At 39.4% G+C, this 24745-nt stretch overlaps 1 protein-coding gene across 2 annotated transcripts in view; it reads right to left on the bottom strand.

Moving 5' to 3' along the window:
* Positions 1 to 24745, bottom strand: part of Strn (striatin) — an 87236-nt gene that overhangs the window by 35770 nt on the left and 26721 nt on the right. For both annotated transcript variants that reach the window (XM_052746305.1, XM_052746306.1), the window contains exons 2-6: positions 19220 to 19323; positions 9147 to 9220; positions 6099 to 6177; positions 2601 to 2768; positions 1220 to 1355 (exon numbers count right to left, since the gene is read on the bottom strand). In XM_052746305.1, the coding sequence (XP_052602265.1) occupies positions 1220 to 1355; positions 2601 to 2768; positions 6099 to 6177; positions 9147 to 9220; positions 19220 to 19323 (561 nt within the window). The remainder of the gene's footprint in view (positions 1 to 1219; positions 1356 to 2600; positions 2769 to 6098; positions 6178 to 9146; positions 9221 to 19219; positions 19324 to 24745) is intronic.

Consider the following 24745-nt stretch of genomic DNA (forward strand, 5'->3'; position numbering starts at 1 on the left):
AAAGCTTTCTGAACCCAGTATCTAAATGGGTAAATGGGTAAATCTGTTCCCAGCAGATGTACCTTCACACACACTCACAATATCCTATGGTCTGTACTAACAGGAATGCTATCAGTATTTATGAATCTTATTATAGAAAAAGAAATTAAATGGTTAGGAACTAGGAAAGCAATATTTAAATTGATATAATTACCAACAACAAAGAAACTTATAACATGAGTTATTTGCTACTAGGCTATGAATAAAATATTTTGATAGGAAAATGATATCTCAAAGCAATCATCACACCAAAAACTGTAAGGAACCATACACTTTTAGATAATTAGGCCAGCACATACTATTAGAATTTCTTTTCTGAAGGAAACTCTGAGTGACTACTTAATATTAAACATATCTATGACAGGGCTAGGATCAACAGTGTAAATGATCAGTGCAGAGAGAAAGCGCACACACTTGGCTAGCCAGAGTGAAGCATGTCTTCATCTCTGACTTCAGGAGAAAGAGAAATAAAGGAAAGAAGAAAGGAAGAGGGAAGAGAACAGAGAAAGAAGAAACAACAGCCTACAGCTCCTTCTTCTTGTAGGGAATGTATGGGAAAGTCAATAAACTCAGAACAAAGACTGAAGGAAACAGCTGACGAAAGTGACGGGGGAGTTCTGAGACTGCAGACACGGTCTGTTGCAGCAGCTCCCCCAAGACAGACAAAATCCACAAGCTTCAGCGCTGCTGCTAGCGGCCATCAGGCACTGCCGTCCATCTGTCTGTCAGTTCTCCTGTCGTGATTATCAACACCAGGGCACTGCTACAACACGCAGCACTCAGCATGGAGATGCTGCCTTGTTTAGTGAGTTAACAGAAAGTCTGGGCGTTCTATGGGAAAGACTCTACACTAAAAATATTACTGAAATTAAAGTCAGTAATAAAAACGTTCTACTTGCTCCACATTCATGAAAAGAATTAAGGGTTCAAGATTTAAAGGACGTGGGTTTTTTTTTTTTTTTTGGTTTTTTTCGAGACAGGGTTTCTCTGTGTAGCTTTGCGCCTTTCCTGGAACTCACTTGGTAGCCCAGGCTGGCCTCGAACTCACAAAGATCCACCTGCCTCTGCCTCCCGAGTGCTGGGATTAAAGGCGTGCGCCACCACCGCCCGGCTAGGACGTGGGGTTTTTAACATATGCATTATGGCACCTAAAAAATTTGAAATGAGTTCTCTAACTCACTGTTGAAGTATCAATGACACTTTTCTCTCGTCCATCAATGTCCTCGTCCTCATCTTCATCACTGAAATCTGCAGCTGCATTTTCAAGGAATTTGAAATTGTCCAGCACGGAGGCAGAATCCGTTAACTCAGATTTTCTGGTTTAAAACACAACCATAATCAGCTAATCTTTCAAAACATCATCATAAAAATGAATGGATGATAGGTTTCAGTAATTTATGTTTATATTATATATGACCCTCTAACTGGATTATGATCGACACTGACTTCCATCTATTGCAGATCTGTGGATTAACTGAGAAAGACGGACAAGAAGTGTCTGAGCACTTCAGTCCCATCTGTTTTGAAGACCAGCTCTAACGCGGAGCCCGTTCTGAACCGGCACAGACTGACCTCCAGGTTGACCTTAATGTGCTGCTTTAAAAATACATACATCATTTTCAAGTAGCTCTGCCTCCATCGTTCTCTGCTGTTTCTCCTCTGCAACTCTACTTTGACCTCTCATGTAAGTTTCCATAACTATATAACAAATCTACTGACTTAAAAGAGAAAAATACGACTATTCATGCATGCATGTGTGGTACATCTCTAAAGAGAATTGTTACGTTTTAAAACGGTCCAATGGCATTTGTTTACAACATTTTTATTTTGAACCACTAATTCTGTAGTTTTATGTTTCAAATAACAAGAACTGTTTTCCCAAAGAAATTTATAGAATTCAATCAACCATTCTTTTAGCCTAAATAGGAATTAAACAAAGTCAACATAGACTTAGACGTTTACAGAATCTTTGAAGTTTTTTTATTCAGTGAAGATTTATGAGAAATTTTTCTAATAAAGAATAACCTCTATTGAACTATTTATGTTCATTTAAGTAAAACTATGTATGTCTATGATCTTTGGTGTGAAACAAAAATCAAATAGTTCAAATACCTTTTGAATTTTCACAATTTATTAATTCAAAATACATATATACACATATTTAAAATAGATATTTTATGTCAAAGGAAAGATAAGGAACAAGTTTATGCTACAAATGAAATGACTAAGAAAAGATTTACTTTCTGATTTCTGCTTCATCAATGAAACATTCTTACAGCAACATCTTTTATGAGATTCTAACAGTGGATAACAGAGCTTTAAGATACTAAAATCTGTTAAATACCTCAATTTAAAGCAAATAAAAATACCATAAATAAAAATTATGTTCCTGAATTAAAATAATTATAAAGGTTTCTAACTAAACTTTTAAATTATAACATTCAATTAACTAAAATTAAATTATGACTAAGTCACCATCTAAAAGTTCAATGCCTTCCAACCCAAACTACTGAATAAGAACTGAAGTTATAGCTAAAACCACTTGCAGTCAAATTACTCACCCAATCATTGCTGCCTCTTTAACTTCAGCCTCTGTGCCATTTATAACCGAGTCCTGGTTCTTGTCGTCCTCCCTGTCAGTGACGTCACTTGAAAAGCCCAACAATGCTCGCACTCTTTTGGATTTCACGTCTAGAATAGTATCTGTGTAGCCAACCTCCTGGAGATACCTGCACAAAGACCACCCTTACAATTCAGTCACACAGGAATTAGCATTGTAAAGTTTAAAGCGTAAATGAAAGTATTTCTTCAAACTCACTGACTACATAGGGTTTAACAGAACAGTACTATGTCAGTAAGACTTTTAATAATATTCCAGCTGCAGATGGAGCTGTCTCTTGCAGTACCAGCCTCTCCAGTCACTGAGGAAAACCAAAGAACTATACAATAACACCATTCATTTATCCGAAGAAGAAATGTTCTCCAGTGTATTGCAGAGCACACTTTTTTCTTTAGGAAGACTGGAACAATCTCCTCCCAAACTCTACCATTCCTACTTTACAACTGTTGCTCCACTTGTTTTTAACATTTCTTATGTGAAGTGTCATTAACTGAAACCTGGGGCGAATATTTCTGGTCTAAATGGTTTCTTTCTATGACATAGAAAAGGATAATACTTTTCATAACTGTCACTTGTAGACGAGACGTTTCTGTCCTGAGAAATTCTAAAACAAAATAGACTATTAAATTGTGGGACATGAGGTATACAGACTCATGTGAATATGTGTAGTTCCAGGGAGTCAGAGGCACAGAAAAAAGAGCACAGAGTATGCGGTTATATGTGGGTCTTAAGTCCATTTCTGCCACTTCCGTCACGTGCAGCCTTGGTTCTCTCAACCTATTTCTATGCTCATCAAGAAGCCCAAATAGGCCGGGCGGTGGTGGCGCACGCCTTTAATCCCAGCACTCGGGAGGCAGAGCCAGGCGGATCTCTGTGAGTTCGAGGCCAGCCTGGGCTACCAAGTGAGTTCCAGGAAAGGCGCAAAGCTACACAGAGAAACCCTGTCTCGAAAAACCAAAAAAAAAAAAAAAAAAAAAAAAGAAGCCCAAATACCACCCATGATCTATACAAAAGCTCTCTATACCTAAGAGCCCCAATGCTAACTGCTTATTAATAATAATGTGTTTTAAAAGACCAAAAGTGGCAGTGGTGGGACCAGAACAAAGGAAATGACATCGATATCACGACATAATGATGACACATCACTTATTTATATAGTAACTGAGCATTCTACCGAAGGAAAGCCAAAAGCCAAAGTTGACAAGACAGCTAGTTTAAATTCAGCTTATTTCAGGTTTTCATTTTTATAGCTACTACAGCTGAAAGACACCTCACAAAGCTATGTGATCAATATGTCTTATTAAATCAAGTTGCTCACTTTTCAGTCCCTTTCAGTATCTACAGAAAAGCCTTGATTTAAAATTTTGAAATAATAAATTCCTACTTATTGAATTTAATCAGATGTTTTTGAAAACTACTATAAGAAAGTAAGACGTAGTACTTAAAGAATTTCAGATTTATTTATGTGTATGAATGTTTTGCATGCATGCAGGCAGGCATGCATGTATGCGTACCACATGAGTGCCTGGTGTCTGCAGTAGTCAGAACAGTGCATCGGGTCCCCTGGAACTGCAGTTACGAATGGTGGTGTGTCACCATGTGAGTTCTGGAAACCAAACCCAGGGCCTCTGAGAAAGCAGCCAGTGCTTGAAACCACTGGGCCATCTCCATCCCATTTTTCTATTTTGAGTGATTACTATTTGATATGTACCTTACTTTGGCAACAAAACTAATCACAAACTTCTGTTTCAAAACTGCTTGGCCACAGACATATCATTAAATAGTGCACTGCATACTAATAAAATGTCACCTTTTTGAGAAGGAGGTAATGAATCTCTTAAACTTTTGAAAATTTCTTAATTTACTATGAAACCACTTCTTATGAACAAAGACTAATCAGCCCTTTAAAAATCATTACTATTTTATAAGCAGGGACAAGGACAGGGATGCACCCCTTTAATCCCAGCAGAGAAGGCAGATCCCTATGAGTTCAGGGTCAGCCTAGTCTACAGAACGAGTTCCAGGACAGTCAGGGCTACACAGAGAAACATTGTCTTGGAAATGGAAAAAAAATAAATTACAGTTTTATGTGTATGTGTGTTTTGCCCGCATGCTTATCTGTGCACCACGTGTGTGCCTAGTGCCCGAGGGACCAGCAGCAGGTGTCAAATCCCCTGGACCTGGAGTTACAGACAGTTGTGAGCCACCATGTCAGTGCTGGGAACAGAACCCTGGTCCTCTGCGAGAGCAGAAAATGCTCTTAAGTGCTGAGCCATCTCCCCAGCCTCCCAAATCAGCATTTTAAGAGCACATATCCTTTTAAAAACTGAAAAAGCTAAGAAATGGTGGCATACACCTGTAACTAAAGCTACTGAGGAGGCTCGGGAAGGAACATTACAAATTCAAGGATAGTCTAGGTAACTTAATGAGATCATGTCAATAAAGAAGTAAGTAAACAAGCAAACAGGAGGTATGTGTGGCTCAGAAGGAGACAACTTGCTTCGCTTGGCAATTCACAGTACCAAAATATTCATCGTACCAAAAATAAATTAAAAAAGGAAAATACATGTCATATTTAAGACTCAAGTGAGGACAGTAATGAAAATCCAGTTAATCGTTTAATTTTTTTCCTAACTTTGTCTAGATAAAAGACAGGTATAAGATATTGTAATATTCTCTTTCTATAGTCAAAAGGAATGGATAGCATTAATCTACCTTGAAATTCTTTAAAATAAACTACTAATAAGCCATACCAAAAGTCCAAAGCAGAACAAATTTCCTTTTACTTTGGCATAGATCTGTATACCATTTCCAAGACTACAGGTCTAGTCTTCGACTGACATCAAACCTCTGCAGAGCCCCAGTCATGTACTAGGAGAAAGCAGATGTTAGGCAGCATCTGCACAATGGGGATCCAGAGTCCGTCAACGCCGGAGAAGGCTTGTAACAGAAATGTACACGGGAATCCTTACTGCTTTGTAGTGAAACGTCTGTTTAGAGTGTTGATGAAATGAGAATAATGACGACACAGAATTCTCTTAACTACATGAATTCCAACAGTGGGGATAAACGTAAATATGAAAGACAAATAGTACATCAAGTTTTTTAAAACTACCTTACTGCTTACTCCTCTCGGCAATGGTATAATACAGGAGAAACTTATGAGTTAAAAATACAAACATGGGGCCTGGAGAGATGGCTCAGAGGTTAACAACACTGGCTGCCCTTCCAGAGGTCCTGAGTTCAATTCCCAGCAACCACACGGTGGCTCACAACCAGCTATAATGAGATCTGGTGCCCTCTTCTGGCCTACAGGCATACAGGAAGGCAGAACACTGTATACATAATAAATAAATACTTTTTTAAAAATACAAACAAAAAAGCATGAAAAGAATGTTCTCACGTTCAGCAAGTTTTCCGTTTCACCTTGGGTACTTACTGTCTGAGCAGCTGCCGGCCTTGTTTCCACATTAACTGGCTATTCTGCTGTGGCTGTACCTCTGTTTCATTGCCTTCATCTGGAGATATTAAAGCACAATGAAATTGACTTACTTGACGTTTAGGCAACTTAATTCATAAACAGTGTGCTGTGGGATGTTCTGTATGGCAAATGTGTTGCTGATTGGTCAATAAATAAAACACTGATTGGCCATTGGCTAGGCAGGAAGTGTAGGCGGGACAAGGAGGACAATAAAGCTGGGAAGTGGAAGGCTGAGTCAGAGAGACACTGCCAGCCGCCACAATGAGAACAGCATGTGAAGATGCCGGTAAGCCACGAGTCATGTGGCAAGGTATAGAAATGGATTAATTTAAGCTGTAAGAACAGTTAGCAAGAAGCCTGCCACGGCCATACAGTTTGTAACCAATATAAGTCTCTGTGTTTACTTGGTCGGGTCTGAGTGGCTGTGGGACTGGCAGGTGAGAGAGATTTGTCCTGACTGTGGGCCAGGCAGGAAAACTCTAGCTACAACAGTGTCTAATAAACACTATAAGGTTAAGAATATGAAAACTGTAACTTTTAAGAGATGTGTTTTAGGGCAATAGGAACTGTTTTTTAACTCAAATTTTAGTAATAAAACTCTGCATGATTAAGTCTCTCTACTGGATTCCCTTTAGAGCAACAGAATTAAGAATAAAGACATTATTTCTTTCATTTTTCACTAGCCTGAGAATTTTCCTCCAGGACAAAGACCTATCAAATCAAGTTACACAGTGAGAAGGAAATAGAAATATTGTAAAACCTAGAAATGGTAGTAAAAGTAAAACAAACAAAAACCCCAAACAGTTTGATACAAATATGTAAAGAATTATCTCAGAGCCAGGTGGTGGCGGCACACACTTTAGTCCCAGCACTTGGGAGGCAAGGAAAGAGGATCTCTGGTAGTTCAAGGCCAGCCTGGTCTACAGAGTGAGTTCCAGGACAGCCAGGACTACACAGAGAAACGCTGTTTCAAAAAGACAAAACCAACCAAACAAACAAACAAACGAATGAATGAACAAAAGAAAGAAATTATCTCAACTGGGGACATGATGTGGTTCAGTTGGTGAAATGCTGGCCAGGCATGCTTAAAGCAGTGGGTTCTATCCCAAGCACTGCCTGAAACCAGGCAGAGTGGCCGAAGTGTGTAAGCCACCTCCCAAGGTGGAGACAGGAAAATCAAAAGCTGAAGACCAGCCTGGGCTCTCACTCTCTTAACAGCTAAGCCATCTATCCAGCCCCAATAAAGCTCTTTTATGCACAGCAACTAGACCTTTGTACTACTCAACAGCTCTGTAAATTTTATGGGGGAGGGGAATAAAATAATTGAAGTATGTATACACACACACACACACACACACACACACACACACACACACACACACACACACGCACACACTCTAGGAATGAAATGAAATGAAAACACAATGTACCAAAACTTCTGGGACAAAATGAAAGCAAACCAGAGAGGGAAACTTACAGCTTTAAGTACCTACAAATAAGAACAGAAAGAGGGCCTGGAGAGGTGGCTCAGCAGTTAAGAGCATGCACTGCTCTTGCAGAGGATCCTGAGTTCAGTTCTCAGCAGCCACGTCAGATGGCTCACAACCACCGGGACCTCTAGCCCCAGGGGAGCCACTGCCCTCTTCTGGCCTCTAGAGAAACCTACACTCATGTTCACATGCACATGTCCATATGCATCATACATACACAATTTAAAATGAAAAATAAAAAGAGTGAGAACTCAAATAAGTGCCTTAGAAATGCACCTCAGTGGTTTAAAAAGGCAAGAGAAAAAAAAAAAAAACCAAAAGGTAGGTGAAAAGAAATTATCAAAACCAGAGCAGAAATAACTGAGATGAAAAGACTACAGAGAATGAATGAAATGATGAGTTAATGCCTTGAAAGATTAGCAGGATGGACAAACCCTGAGCTGAATTAGCTAAAAGACACAGAAAACTCAAACTAATAAAACTAGAGGTCAAGAGAGAGAGAACAGGTATCAAAGAACCTGGGAAGATCTTAAGAACATACTTATAATATTCTGGGATGTACATGTAAGACTATTACATTTAAAACTCAATTTGAAAAGCTTCTCTAATGTACTCAAATGTGGAGAAATGGGAAGAATATGAATTTCTGGGTCAGATAAGTCTGAGTTCAATTCTATGTCCCACATCATTTAATGACTGGTTAACCTCAGGCAAAATTTTCCAACTTCCTGAGTTTAAAGTTTTGCATAGATAAAATGAGAATAACAGTATCTTTATTAAATGATTATTTCAAGAATTAAAGTTAATGAAGCCCTTACAATTATGGGTAGGCATTTTAATAAATGATATAAATGATTGTAAATACTTTTACTACTTGAATAAGAATTAAATCTGAAATATGACAAAAAAATAAGTGTGGTAATAGCTTTGGTACAATTTTCCTCACCTGCTAATGAACATACCCTGTATCTCTGTAAGTAAGAAACAGAAACTTGACCTAAGGGGTCGAGTTTGTTTGCTTTTGGTTTGTTGGCAGTACTGAACTTAGGGCTCAATTCATGCTAGGTATGTGCTCTAGCCACTGAGCTGTGTCCCTGGCCCAGTGAGGCATCGAAGATCAGGGATTCGCCAGTTCCCTTATGCTCTGAGAAGAAACCTCGTATTCCCACAGTTCTGCTGGGTCACAGGATCTCAAGGACAGCGCGCACTGTGTTTTGCTCCAAAGTTTCCGTTATATCCAGTAAGACACAGTAAGAAGTGGGATTGGTTCATGCCACCCCACCATGCCTGAACCTTCTGCTATATGTAGAATATAGACAGAAAATGGTGAATTAAAACAGGGTGCAGATAAAGAAGAAGAAGAAAAAAATCTCATGACACGAAATGATTAGTGCCCCCCAAAACAAGACAACAAAAAATAACATGCAAATATATACTAATTTACAGTTTCAAATGTTTCTACAAGATATTAGACGTTAACTTTTTATTACATAAACTTCCTTTACAAGTGGCTTACCAGAATCATAGCTTGGAGGCTTCATGTCTCCCTGATTCAGTTCTGTTCCATATTTCAACTTGTGGTATTTGGCTCTAACAAAGAAATGAGAAAACACAAGCCATGTTAAAACACAGTTTGATAAGTTTTAAGATATGGAAGAGAAGTTTTAAGTGTGTAACAGTCCTGGCTAAACATGCCTAGAACTTTCAAAGGCTCTAAAATTTCCATGATGTCCAAGTCACCTTTTTTTGTTGTTCAATCACCAACTGTCATTATAATAAAACAAACAAACAAACAAACAAAAAAACACTAGAAATATTATTTTTCATTTTATACCTAGAATGAACCATATAAATTCTAGTTTGTTATATTCAAATTTTCCTGATACTTTTAAGCTGAATTAGATCAAAGAATAAAAAGAGATCTTCACTGTACAATTTAATTTGTTAAGATTAGCCTTTCTCAATACTTGAGTTTATCTTAAAAAGAAACACTACCTATATTGCTCTGTGCCTTACCGGGTATTTACAACTCACCAGATACTCTTATGGTGAGCCATCAAAGCCATGACAAAAACCCTGATGAAATCCCCTTTGTGCAATAAGACATTCTAGCAGTAGTGGTTAAATATTTTCCTTAGTCAGCATATACTTTGTCTTTAGTCAGAAAAAACAAACAACACGATTAGGAAGACTGTCTAATTTCTTTTTAAAATTGGCACAGTATTACTATTTTGAGCTAACTGGACGAGCCATCTAATTTAATCATCTCAGATCTAGGCAAATGAAACAAGAAAAATGATCCAGATAAGGAAAAAATATTTAAAGATTAACTTAAAAAATACATACGATTAATATATTTGTATATTTTAACTTTTTCTCTACAAAATGAAGTTTTTTGTAAGTAAATATTCAACAAGTTAAGCTAGACAACAATAAAAATATACAAATAAAACAATAATTTTCAAAACCAAAGTAAGAATGAAGGAAAAGGCAACATAGCCAAATAGAAAGTGTTTCGTCCTTATTTAAAAAAAAAAATGAATGATGTAGGGGGGGATGTTCTGGATAGATGGCTCATCAGTTAAGAACACTGGTTACTCTTCCTAAGGTATAGCTCACAATTATCTGTAACCTTAGCTCCAAGGATCTGAAAACCTCCTCCGTACCAGACACACACATGGTGCACATACACACACACACACACACACACACACACACACACACACACAATAAAAATAAGTTAAATTTTTATCAAAAAAATGGATGGAACACTTATCATAAAGTTTTATATAATTTAAAATTAGATAAAGAAAATTATTGACTTCAATATATAAGTTACCAAAATCCTTCATTTTTTTTAATAATCATTTTGTCACAGAGAAAAACTGTGTTTTTATATAGAGGAGAGTCTTAAGACAATTTACAGATTACAGGCACCAAATTATCTAGAACATGCTTCTCCATATTCCTAATGTGTCTTTTAACACAATGATTTCATCACTGGACTAAACATTTCCAAATCTATTTCCATATACTTGGAATAAAACTGATGATCAGAAGGGAAGCTGTGGAGACATTAGCTTGACTTACAGTTATAAGAAAGCAAACAGATTCTTAATGTAATAGTCATTCTTTAGATTTCCAGAAATATTTCATCTGCCATAGACAAAGTAACATTAGCTTCTTAAAAGTCACATAGCTGGCCTGATGACAGATAACATCATTCAAATAAAAGTAGCCACAATTGTATGAACCTTATTTATATGATGTAAACACACAGCGAGAAAGCATTTCCCAACACACAAAAAAAACTGCAACATTAGTTGTTTTTAATAAATAATCAGAAAACATTGTATACAATATATGTAACACTATCAACTACTACTTAACAAAAATTTAGACCAAGGCAAAATATGCAAATAGCTGTTGTGGTTAGGATGAGCTCTGGCTCCTAAGATCTGTATTTCCCTACTTACTAAATTTTCTAGAAAACACTAACAGCCCTCCTCAAACTTAAAACATCTCGAGAGAGAAGATGCTAAAATGCTTCTCAAGAACTCATGGTATCATGCCCTGATACTTCAAGTCATTGTGTTAACAGTTCACTATTCTTTTTCTGTCTCATGACCTACAGGATAAACAGATCTCACTACTTCACATACATCTATGCTTTCCACCCCCAATGGCCTTTACTGGATAGGGTAACATAAACCATGATTGATAATTACAATGGACTAAAGAACTTATTCTAGCTTTTTTTAAAAACCGACCTCATAAACAATATGTTGGGAGTAAAAATCATGTCCAATCACATCTTAAATGTTGATGCTAAAAAGAACAGTGTGTGTGTGTGTGTGTGTGTGTGTACTGGCATGCATGAACATGTGTTTGTGTGTAGAGGCCAGAAGTCAAGGTTAAGTGTCTTCCACTACCATTTCTATACTGTTTTCTGTAACAGAGTTTTGACTGAACCCAGAGCTCGCCATTTCAGCTACACTAGCTGTCAGTAAACTCAAGCGCCTATCTCTGCCCCATACTGGGCTTACAGGTAAGTGCACTGTGTCTGGCTTTTTTGTTTTTGTTGTTCTTTTGTTTTTGGTGAGGGCTGGGGATCTGAACTCATGTCCTTATATTTGCATGGCAAGCATTTTACCCACTGAGCCATCTCCCCATTCCCTAATGATTAATTTCAACAAATATTGAATTCTTATCATATGCAAGGTGTGCTGACCGCTGGAAATACCCTGCAGCTAGCTTATAGTGAGGTAAGAGTGAAAACAAGAGGACCCCTAAGACCTGGGAAAATAAATAAGTACTGCATACTGACATAAGCGCTGTCAGCAAATATCCCAAGAGTGTGGAAAAAGGATTACCTAACTCTGCAAAACGCAATGTCAAATAAAACTATAGGAAAGGTAACAGGAGATTTTAACTAAAGCTCAATCAGTAAGATATACAAGATAGTTCTGTCTGGATTTTCACAAATAACTGCTGTGTTTAGGACAAGCTCTGGATCCTAAAACATAAACAGCCAGCAGATCAAAATACTACAAACACTAAGTTTGGTAAGCAAAAGAATTAGAAGGAATAGAGGTCAAAGAAGACACTAGAAGAAAAGTGCTACTTACATAGGAATAGCTTTGAAATTAACCAGGTATTTTAAAGAGGGATAGAACATCATTATTCCTCTTTTTTTTTTTTAATTTGGAAAATTAATTCTAGTACCTAGAAGATGAATTAGAATTTGGAGATAAAAAAGCAAAAAGACAGTCGGACTATCACAGTAAAGATAAAAGTGACAGTGAATGCAGAGAATCAGGAAACACAGGAGAAAGTTTCAAAGTCGGTTTTCTATAGATCTGAAGTTCCTTAGAATTAAAACTGCTGAAAAATGTCAAATCAAACACTGTACTGTTGAAAAGAAATATGTAAACCTGCTTATTCTGTAAAGTCTATCATACTTTAAGGGATGCTTTGATAACTTCACTGCTAGGTGAACAGTTCATCTATATTAAAGATTCAGTTCTTATTTTATTTTGGCTCTCTAAAGAGGGGAACTTAGAAAATCTACATTGATCTTTACTTAGCTGTTTATAGGTGAAATGGCATGATATTGAATTGCCTTTAAAATGGACCAGGGCCATAAACATGTAACTGATAATGAAAGTATAGAATCAGAAGTGAAGTTCTGACTTCTGAATGACCGTTCCAACTGTACAGAAGTTAACTGGGATGCACGACCACACAGTACTTCAGCGGCTGCCTTAACCTTGCTGTATGATGCTTCTTTACTGCAATAAACTGATGCAACCAGATTAAATTAAAAATTAGACCAGGGCAAAGTGAGTGACACACACAGTAGCTGTTAGAGCCTGCAAACGTGTGTGTAAAGGTTACTAAACTGGGTTTGGAGATGGCTCCCTGGGTACAGTACTTGCCCGCCCAATATAAGGACCTGAGCTCAGACGCCCAGAACACACACACACAAAGCCAGAAGAAGAGCTCATGTATATAATCCCTGGAAGCTGGCGGGCCAGGCTGCCTGGTACAGTAGGAGATCCTGTCTCAAACAAGTAGAAGGTGAGGACCCACACTAGAGGTTGCCTCTGACCTCCACCCATGTACCACAGCACACACACACTGGATAGCATGTGTACACCTCTACTAACACACAAGAATATTCTCACACACACACACACACACACACAATTTTTAAGTTGTTCATTTCTCCAAATTTTTGTTCCAAATGTCTTCAATCCATTTTTTTAATTCCTGGGATTAGAAAAATAATTCCAGTAGAGAAATCACTAGAGTATTCTACAGTTCCAAAATGTATTTGTAATACCTAGTATTAAAGTATTAGAAAGATAATTTTGGACTGAAAAGTCAAATGCTCCATGATACAAGAACATGCTTTGTTATTTGTTAAGTTAACATCCTCAAAATGTGTCACTGCAGGGGCTGGGGAGATGGCTCAGCAGTTAAGAGCACTGTCTACTCTTCTAGAGGACCCGGGTTCAATTCTCAGCACCCACGTGGCACCTCACAACTGTCTGTAACTCCAGTTCTGGTCTCTGTAGACACCAGCCCCACACACGGTGCACATATATATACACAGGCGAAACACCCATACACATGAAATACAACTAAAAATAATGATGACGATGACCTTTTGTTGTTGTTGTTGAAGTTTCATTGCAGCTGTGCATGCTGAGGCATGCCTATAACCCCAGCACCCAGAGACTACAGGGATTCCATGGCCGATGCATGTGAGCTCTAGGCCAGCCTGAACTGCACATTAAGACTCTGTCCAAAGGGAAAGTAAGGAATCAAACTGAACAAAACAAGTGCCATTGGATCAGAACAACTCCCACATCGCCTCACGAACACCCAAAGAAGGAAAATTAGTTTGGAATCTCTCTGCTACAGAAGGAGGTAAGAAAAGAAATCTTCCTAGACTTAGCCAGTTCTTTCTCCTCTGCTTTGCAACCATCTGGAAACAGTCAGCGGGTTCACCTGTCTCCGCTTTCTCTTCCCTCTGCTTCTTCCTGTGACCCGGCTCCTGTTCTGGCCACCTCTGGGGAGCTGTCCTGCAAAGGACATCAGCAGGCACCAATGGGCAAACCCCGATGACTGTTAGATAAAAGAAGGTTCTTGCTCTAAGAACTGACTACTCTCAGCCACAGCCTGCCTGGAGCCTGCTCTGGCGTCTGCCAGTGTCAACTCCCCGTCCTTCCTCCTCCAGAGACTCCTTTTTCGACCCTTCCTCCTTAGTCCTTTTCTAAGGCACCTCACTGTTTCCCATGGCTCCAACCAGTTTCTCTCCTAAGATGTGCCTCAGCAGCATCCACGGTCAGCCGTGTTCTTATCTTCTTCCACTGCCTCCCTCCCGAGACAGAAACCTGGGAGTCGTTCTTGACTCTCCTTTCTCTGTATCTTGGGATACCATCTCCACATTTTTATATCTCTGCATTTTAGATTCTTTGTATTTAAAATGTTTTATGGCAGACACTGCTGTATTCCAGCAGGTACTGCTTATCATTTCTCATTTATTATAATGTTCCTGCCCTGATAAGAAGATCTGCCAGTATAGTCCCCAGGGAGATATTTCAAAAATGTATTTCATGCTTAAAGACTTCTCCGAGCAGCACAATCCCAGACTGGATCCTAGATTGGAGGCAGGGGCTGACCCACTCTGAAGAGCTCTATCAGGACATCTGGACAGGGAAAAGAATTATACCAACATTAAGTTTCACTAACAATAATATATGGTAGTTAGATAAAAGAAGGTTCTTGCTCTAAGAAAACACAGGGGAAAAAACACCAAAAAAGAAACATACATTAAACTAGTTAGGGGAGAGATGAGCAAAGAATTTAGGGGAAAAACAACAGGCTCACAGACTGAGCATAATTAAGCAAAGATAAAATGTATAGTTGGCCAATTTGAGTAAAGAGTATAAAGAGGGCACTGGAGAGATGGCTCAGTGGTTAAGAGCACTGACTGTTCTTCCAGAGGACCCGGGATCAATTTCCAGCACACACATGGTGGCTCACAACTGTTTATAAATACAGTTCCAGGAGACCCAATACCCATGGCAAAACACCAATGCACATAAAATAAAAATAAATAAATTTAAAAAAAATAGGGGCTAGAAAGATGGCTCAGCGGTTAAGAGCACTGACTGTTTTTCCAGAGGTCCTGAGTTCAATTCCCAGCAACCACATGGTGGCTCACAAGCATCTGTAATGGGATCTGGTGCCCACCCTCTCCCGGCCTGCAGAGTCATACATGCTCTATACATAATAAATAAATAAATCTTAAAAAAAAAAGAGTATAAAGAATTCTTGCAGCTCTCCAGTTAGTTCAAGATCATTTGATATAAACATTTTGAAAGTTTTCCATGGTTCCTACCACATTTAAGGTAAACATTTGAACTCCTTAAGTAGACTCCACAATCTGACTCTTGTGCACTAATCGCCATTTCCGGTCATCAAATAACAACTAATATCCATGATACTCTTAACACTCTTCACACACGGGACTGCAAATTCCTGTGCGCATTGCTTGGTTCCAATGTGGTCTCTCATCTTCCTACACGTGCCTCACTGGCGAGGCCTCTTATCTGTCATAATGCTGCTCAAGCCACTGAGGGATGGTAGTATAGCTGCTTCCTTCTTTCTGATCCCACTATATATCACGTACATATTTCTACCTCAGCCCCTGGCACCTCAGTGTACTTTATAAGTCTAGATACAAGCCTTCATGTGCGTGCACACACACATACCCCAGACACAGACACAGACACAGACACACACACACACACACACACATTTCTGGTTACTTTAGTATTTGTGTATTTCAGTTCTACTGCCTTACAGATAACAAAATAATAAAGAGTACAGGCTTTAGATTCAGTCTGGAGAGATCTGACCTACAACTCCACAACAATTACTTAGTTTTAAGTCTCTGGGTCTGGACACTGCTGGTTTGTCAACTTGACACAAGCCCCAGTTATCTGGGGAAGAGGAAGCCACAACTACGGTACTGTCTCCATCAGACTGGCCCCTGGGAATATCTATCTGTAGGGCATTTTCTTGATTAACGATTGGTGTAGGAGGGCCCAGACTAGTGTGGACATGCTACCCCTGGCAGGTGGTCCTGAGCTGTACAGGAAAGCAAATGAAGGGGCTGGAGAGATGGCTCAGCCTCTTCCAGAGGACCAGGATTCAATTCCAAGCAGCCACCTGGAAGCTCACAACTGTCTATAACTTAGTTCCAGAGGATCCAATATCTTCTTCTGGCCTCTGCAGGTACCAAGCACATATGTGGTGCACAAACATACATGCACACAAAAAAACACCCACACACATAAAAATAAGTACATTTTTTAAAATGAAGGAAAAATGAACAAAACAACCACAAAAACCAAGCAAATGGAGCAAGTCAAGAAGCAGAGCTCCTCCACGGTCTCTGCTTTAGCTCCTGCCTCCAGGGTCTTGCCTTGAGCTCTTGCCCAGACTTCCTTCCGTGATGGCCTGTGACCTGGGAGTTCTAAGATGAACTAAAGCCTTCCCCGCACCAAGTTGGCTTTGGCAGTTTTTTTTTTTGGTTTTTCGAGACAGGGTTTCTCTGTGTAGCTTTGTGCCTTTCCTGGAACTCGCTTTGGAGACCAGGCTGGCCTCGAACTCACAGAGATCCTCCTGGCTCTGCCTCCCGAGTGCTGGGATTAAAGGCGTGCGCCACCACTGCCCGGCGGCTTTGGCAGTTTTTATCAGAAACCTATCAGAAAGGACAATGGCCAGGATACTGCACCTACTCAACACAGTACATCGATTTCTGTTCTCATCTCCCTCACCTCTGGGAAAGCCTACAGAGAGGACAGCTGGAAATATCAAGTATTTGCAAATTACATACTTTTAAAAATGTTTTTCGGGCTAGAGAGATGGCTCAGAGGTTAAGAACACTGCTTGCACTTCCAAAGGTCCTGAGTTCAATTCCCAGCAACCACATGGTGGCTCACAACCATCTGTAATGAGATCTGGTGCCCTCTTCTGGCCTGCAGGCGTACACGCAGGCAGAACACTGTATACATAATAAATCAATCTTTAAAAATGTTTTTCTTAAGCCGGGCGGTGGTGGCGCACGCCTTTAATCCCAGCACTCGGGAGGCAGAGCCAGGCGGATCTCTGTGAGTTCGAGGCCAGCCTGGGCTACCAAGTGAGTTCCAGGACAGGCGCAAAGCTACACAGAGAAACCCTGTCTCGAAAAACCAAAAAAAAAAAAAATGTTTTTCTTTCTATCTCCCTAATGTCGCTTTCAATCAGCTTCTTAAGGCACAGAAAAATCCATTTATTTTTTCGCCAACTGGAGAAACCTCTTGTGTATCAATTTCTCAACATTTAAAAATATTTTGTTAATGTTATTTTATAGTGGTTTTACACACAGTTCATTTGCCAACTTCAAAAAAAGAAAGAAAAACAAGTGACTATCAAAAATATGGCAAAAAAAATCCCTAAAATAGAGAATTCTAATACCAGGTTATCAAATGTGCAGGTTACTGGAAACAATGAACTACTTCAGACTGCTGATAAAAAATCCAAAGACTGGCCATTAAAGAAACTTAGTCCACATGATAATTTCCCCAAACTCTCACATGTGACCTATTTCCCTTTACTTATGACCCAAATGTAACACTAGCAAAGTCGTAAGGCGAGCTCTCCTTCTGCAGATATGAGAGTATCTCACAAAGGAACAAAGGAATAAAGTATTTTTTAAAAAGCCGTTGAAAAGGTATTGTCAATCAGAGCAATTTTTTCTTCAGAAACTGTATCATGCTGAATATTACATCATAAAAAAGGGAGAAGCATTATAGAAATTTCCTTTATGAATAAAATGTAATTTTACTCTAGGAATAAAAAAAAAGAAGTAAAAGGAAAGGAAAGAACATGACTGCTCTTAGGTATTGGTGGAGGAGAAAGTTTATAAAAGAAAGTGGATAAAGGGAGAGCGTAGGTAGAGGCAGGGACATCTGGAAGAGTTGAGAATGGATATGACCAGGCTAAGCTGGGCCACAGCTGTGTGTGTGTGTGTGTGTGTGTGTGTGTGTGTGTGTGTGTGTGTGTGTGCGTGCGTGCGCGCACGTCCAGGTACAAAAAAAGGGTAGGCAACCAAAATGTCTGTATTATACAGGGAAGAGCCACTGGGCTGGAGAGTTCAGGGTAGAGTATGCCAGCCATATCCTGTAACAGGCAGGGACTGAGGGATGCTGGGAGAACCTGGCAGCCAGGTCCGCTTTGATATGTTAAATAGGCACCTCAGCCATTTGGGTTTGAAACAACACTATGAATAAATGACTGCGTGCTGGGCATATAGTTCAATGACAGAGTGCTTGCACAACATGCACATGACCCTGGGTTTAATCTCTAGTACCATGAAAAGAAAAACAAACAAAACGATATAAAAGAAAGCAACAGAAGAGCTGGTCATGACCCATAATCCGAGTACTTGAGAGTTAAGAGGCAGAAGGATGAAGTGTTCAAGGCCAGCATCTTCTACCTAGTGAGTCTGAAGCTAGTTTGTATGAGACCCTATCTCAAAACAAACAAACCTAAATAAATAAATAAATAAAGAGCAGAAGATGGAGTGGAGAGAAATGGATGACAGCCTAAGTCTAAGAAGAACATAAGCTTCATAAGCACACAATATAAGAAGTAGATTGTGGCCAGGAGGCAGTGGTGCATGCCTTTAATCCCAGCACTCAGGAGGCAGAGCCAGGCGGATCTCTGTGAGATTGAGGCCAGCCTGGTCTACAGAGCGAGATCCAGGACAGGCACCAAAACTACAGAGAAACATTGTCTTGAAAAAAAAAGAAGTAAACTGTGAATAAATGTGGCTAAAACATTTTAAATCATGTAAATCACCTTATTAAGGTTATTGTTATTCATAATAAGATTAACATATTGCAATCATACACAAAATGTTTATTCCCTACTCTTGGGTTCAAGAATACATGGCATCAAGATATGATTGTAGTTTAGAAATGGTAGAATAATGAAGATGGTTAGGACAGAGGGATTTTACTGAATTACCTTTCCTGCTTCAGAGCATATTCCAACATTTTGATCCTCCTCACAAGATCTTTCTTCAAATTTTCTTGACCTTTCCTCTCCCCCTGAAGGAAGGCAATCTGGGCCTGGAAGGGAGAGAAAGGCGAAACTCAGTTCAGAACAGATGCCTTTAAGAAAGAAGTTTTACAACAGCAGGCAACCAATACAATTCCTCTTCAAATCCGTCACAGTGCAAACTAAAGAATATTAGCTGAAAGGGGGAAGTCCTAATTTGAAAACTATCCACGGGAGACCTATGCACAGTATATGCCAGATGAGAGATGCTGCCTAACGTGGTCCCTGGTTTTCCTAAGGACCTATAAAACAACAAACAGGGTACAAAGCAGACGTGCAGTTTGTCCAAAGTATAAAAGTACCTTGAAAGAGGTTCATTTTTATAAAAAATAAAAGCAGGAAAGTAAAATGACCAGAATTCTTATAAATTCTTCCAAGTGAAGAGTTTTGTTATGAAGATGAAAAGAGTTAAACATTCCAGCATGGGAAGGAGGAAGGACCCCTTATGCCCCTCATTGAGGAGATAACAGCAGCTAATGGATGGTGAGGAAGACGGTCACTTTTGTGGGGGTGGGTAGGCACATGGGCCTGTGGGCAGCACTAAGTGGACTCTGTAGGTAGGACATGAAGTTGTGAGAAAGACAGGAGATGTGATGGAGAAGAGTAGGGGGGTGGGAGACGAATGGGGATTGTGGGGGATGGATATGACCAAGACACATTATATACATGTATGAAATTTTAAAAGTTTCATGATATATCTAAATTTTATATGACAGTCCTTAACTTAATCCTGGACTTATCCTACAAACAACAAATATAGCTCTATTTCCTCATCTCCTCTAAGGAAAGGTAATATGTGAGAGAAAAGAGAGACTGGAAAGGGGACACTCAGATGTCAGATCCTCAGCACACTGCTGCTGCTCTCCACAGAGTGACAAACTCCGGCATCTCACCAAGACAGACAGCAGGCAGTGTCAACTGCAGTAGGACAGGGACAGGAAAGAGCAGCTTTCAGGACTGACAGACACTGAGGACCGAAACCCCATCTCTGCTTAAAGAACTGCAAGCGTTGGAATACGCGCTTGTCCAAGCAATTGGAATCTCTATAGAGGCAAGAAGGAGCTCATTTAAGGTGTGTCACAGATGACCACCAACTTCCCATGGGCACATGCTCTTCTCACCCATTTCTACCACACCAACCCAGAGACGGACAGCAACGTTATTATATATGAGCACTGCTTTCCATTCAGAAAAGAACTTCACATTTAAGGATGACTTTAAAATACTCCTAAAGAATTCTGAGGACTGTCCAACTGTGGTTTAATGACTAAACCAATAAACTTAGTTCTATTTCATTTAAATGAGACTCAGTTCTACTTATTTAGTCCATAGTGAACATACAATCCATTTTGCTACTGTCCTCATAACCTTTGAATTATAAATAGTACTATGATGTGTTTATTTTCATTGCAAAAAGTTCTTAAAACTTTTTCAATCCAAAGGACGTTTTCCTTATTAAAATAATTAAAAGATTGACAACAATTCAACTGTATATAAAAAAAATAAACAAAGGAAAAGACACTGAACATCCATCGTATCTGTTCATACCTCAAAGATCCTAAAATGCTTTAAATATATACTCTAAGATGATATACAGAATAATGGCACATGCCCCTCAAGCTGATAAAATGAAAGCTCATCAGAAAAATATGCCAGCCCAATTCATTTGGCCAAGCAACCCATTGCTTTGACAGAAATGTGTACACTTAAAAAGTGTCAGTAAAAACAATAAAGCTAATCAATGTAACCAAGCAAAGTAACAATAACATAAATTGCCAACTTCCTCTTCTATATTCTTCGGCTATTTCTGAGTTTTTGACATGTCACTGATCCTGGATGATTCTACAGTTCAACCTGTAACATAAAGTCTACACTGTGACTGAGTCTCCAGCCCACTGGCAACTTGCCTGTCTTCCTACGACACTTGCTTCCCTATTCTACCAACTCACCCCGAGTCTAGTTACATAATGGACACAGAAGCCGCCAGACCGTTGGGTAGTCATGGAAAGCACGCCTGAAGGATCACGGAGCCATGGCCCTCCTCAAGCTCAGACACTCATAAGACTCTCCTATAAAGGACAAAGGAGACACTGAGGAAATTCAACGTCAGAGTCCTGCCGCATCAGTCTTGTGATCTTCAAAAGAGTTAATTTGTAAAAGTCACAGAAAAACGGTTCCAGGCTGAAGAACTGAAGAGACCAGAAACCAAATTCAATGCATGATTCTGACCTGGAATGGATTATGCAGAATAGTGAGAGGTAAAGTAAGAATGGAGGCTGAGGACTAAAAAGTCCCAATAGATCAGGGCTAACTTTCTGATGCTGATGCTCTGTGTTACACAGGACAGTCTCTGTTTGTAGAAATAAACACCGAGGAATTCGGTCAGAGCCAATGAACTATCAGACTAACTGGCAAGTAGCCCTTATAGTTCAGGAAAAAAACAAATTCTTTGTGTGGTCCTCTCAATTTTTCTTACAGCTTAAGATTTTCCTTGTTGGCTTTTAAAAAATGATACACAATAACAACTTTGAAAATCAAAGGTTCCCCCTGGACCCTAAAGCCAACACAAACACAACAGAGAAACCCAGGAGTACTGAAACTAAGTGAGAAGCACAACAGAATATCCATTTCAACATGACCATCTAACAATGCGCTGGAGGAGCTGACAAAAGTAGTTTAATTAAGGAAGAAATAAGTATAAAAATAGAAAGAAGAAGTGCAAATAACAGGGGTGAATACCACAAAACTCCAAGAAAACAGACATTCAAAACATTGGTGGGGGTTTTTGTTTTGTTTTGTTTTTAGCTATATTCTTCTAATGGGCACCAAAAAAATAATATGAACCAATAAAAAAATGTTCATGTTCTTAAATAAATTCAGCATTACAAGATTTTATTTCTCCCTAACTTACTCTTTAAATGTTTTGCAAGCCACCAGCAAAGTAATGAAAACCTTAAAAAGCCAGACAATTCTAAAGTTCACATAGAGATAAGAAGCAAGCAAAAAACAACAACAAAAAATTACTTTAAAGCTCTAAAATGCCTTAAATTTTTATGTTTACTTAATTTTATGTGTATAAGTGTTTGCTTGCATGTATGTATATGCAGCATGTGCATGCCTGGTGCTTGTGGAGGTCAGGAGAGCCGGAGTTACAGACAATCGTGAGTCATTGTGTGAGTGTGGGAATCAAATCCAGGTCCTCTCTGCAAGAAAATGAATGTTTTTAACTGCTGAGCCATCTCCTTCCCAAAAGCTCCAAACATTTAAAACACATTCAGTTCTACAGTTCCTTTGAAAGTCACACCTATGGTATAGAACAATCTAAAACAACTGAGAGTTTTTCAAACTGAGAGGAGCTGTAGGGGTACAGTACAGTTCAATGGCAGAGCACATGCTTATTAGCACGTTTGAGGTTCAATCTCCAGGGCTAAAGGAAACTACACTATTTCTTTCTTTCTTTGTATGTATGTATACGTACATTCGTATGCAAGGGTGTACATGTGATGGTGTGCACATGTACATGTGTGTGGAGGCCAATGGATAACATTGGTTGTTGTTCCTAAGGTACATCCTGAGGCTATAAGACTAATCAATGTCACCTAAATTTTTAAAACAGTAATTAAAATGTTGCTGAAAAAGTATTTTGGAAAATAAGATATTTCCTATAAAACATCAAAACAAATGAAACTAAGGATACCACAAATCACAAAGGTTTTTTGTTGTTGTTGTTGTTGTTTTTCAAGACAGGGTTTCTCTGTGTAGCTTTGGCGCCTTTCCTGGATCTCACTCTGTAGCCCAGGCTGGCCTTGAACTCACAGAGATCCGCCTGGCTCTGCCTCCCGAGTGCTGGGATTAAAGGCGCATCCACCACTGCCCGGCTATTCTTTCTTAATACAAATCAGACCACCACCAAGAATTCAATAGAAAAGCCAAGAATGTGTAGACAAAAGGAAATCTAAAAGGCTTAAAAAGATGTTCAGGGCTGGAGAGATGGTTCAGAGGTTAAGAGCATTGACTGCTCTTCCAGAGGTCCTGAGTTCAATTCCCAGCAACCACATGGTGGTTCACAACTGTCTATAATGAGATCTGGTGCCCTCTTCTGGTCTGCAGGCAGAACACTATATAAATAAATAAATTTTTAAAAAAAGGACGTTCAAACTTTTATGGGTTTGTTTTTGGTTGTTGTTGTTTTTTTTCTTTTGGTTTTTGTTTGTTTTGTTTTGATTTTTATTTTCTTTTGGGTGGGCACTGTAGGGGTGAGGGGAGGATTATGGAGGGACTGGGAGGTGAGCAGAATGATGTCAAATTCCCAAGGATTCAATAAAGAAATTATGCTAAATTAAAAAAAAAGAAAGAGGGAGAGGAAGGAAGGAAGGAAGGAAGGAAGGAAGGAAGGAAGGAAGGAAGGAAGGAAGGAGAAAAGAAAAGAAACATGTCAAAATAATGAAAGCTAGGCACAGTGGTCCACGTCTGTCATCCCACCAAGCAGGAGGCTGAGAGTCAAAGTCTGAGGTACACAACAAGACCCTATCTCAAATAAGTAAACATCTATTAGTTAATTAATGTAAAATCCCATTTCTCTTCATTGTGACTTAGTCCCTAATCCACCAGCTAGCCTAGATTACACAACAAGTTCAGTACCAGCTGAGCAAACATCAAGATCTTGACTCAAACTAACAGCAACAACAACAGTAACAATAAACGACAGAAAACAGGTATTTATTTCTATGACGTGGTACGGCTCGGCTTCCCCTTGTAATGGGCAATATCTCTTAGACTGCAAACACATATGTTCTTTAAACAAGGAACTTCAGAATGGTATCTTTCAAGTATACTGGCACATATGTAAGATGGCAGATCACAAGACAGGTGAGGCTGTATGTGCGATGCACTGTCCATCAGGTTAAAAAGAATTAGCAGGCCTGGAGGAATCAGCGCCTCAGCTACGGCCTCTAGAACAGAGATGGTACTGGGAGAGTCATGTCAACCTGTCAATCTTCTTCTTCTTCTTCCAGGAAACAGACAGTCTTCACACACATGCTGCTGCATGTGGATGCTGTAAAACTCACGGGCTAAAGCACAGCTGCTATGTATCTCTGTTTTTTCAACATACATTACAGGTAAAGATTGCCGAGATTTCACACTTTGTTTGAATTGGATTATTTCACTGGCAAGGGGCAGAGTGGGACACAGAAATAAGGAAGGAAGGAAGGAAGGAAGGAAGGAAGGAAGGAAGGAAGGAAGGAAGGAAGGAAGGAAGGAAGGAAGGAAGGAGAATGGGAGGAGAAGGGAACATCTACAAAGAATACTCTGTGGCTGTCAGCACAGACAGTTCAAGGCACACGGGCAGAGACTCACAGACAAGACAGAGTCAAAGAGAAGCGGGGAGAAGCTGGCAGCCATTGGCTTTTCCCAAACAAATAAAAGGTAAAT

This window comes from Peromyscus californicus, unplaced genomic scaffold (assembly GCF_007827085.1).
Source record: "Peromyscus californicus insignis strain IS unplaced genomic scaffold, ASM782708v3 Scaffold_1__1_contigs__length_55948999, whole genome shotgun sequence".
NCBI lineage: Eukaryota > Metazoa > Chordata > Mammalia > Rodentia > Cricetidae > Peromyscus > Peromyscus californicus.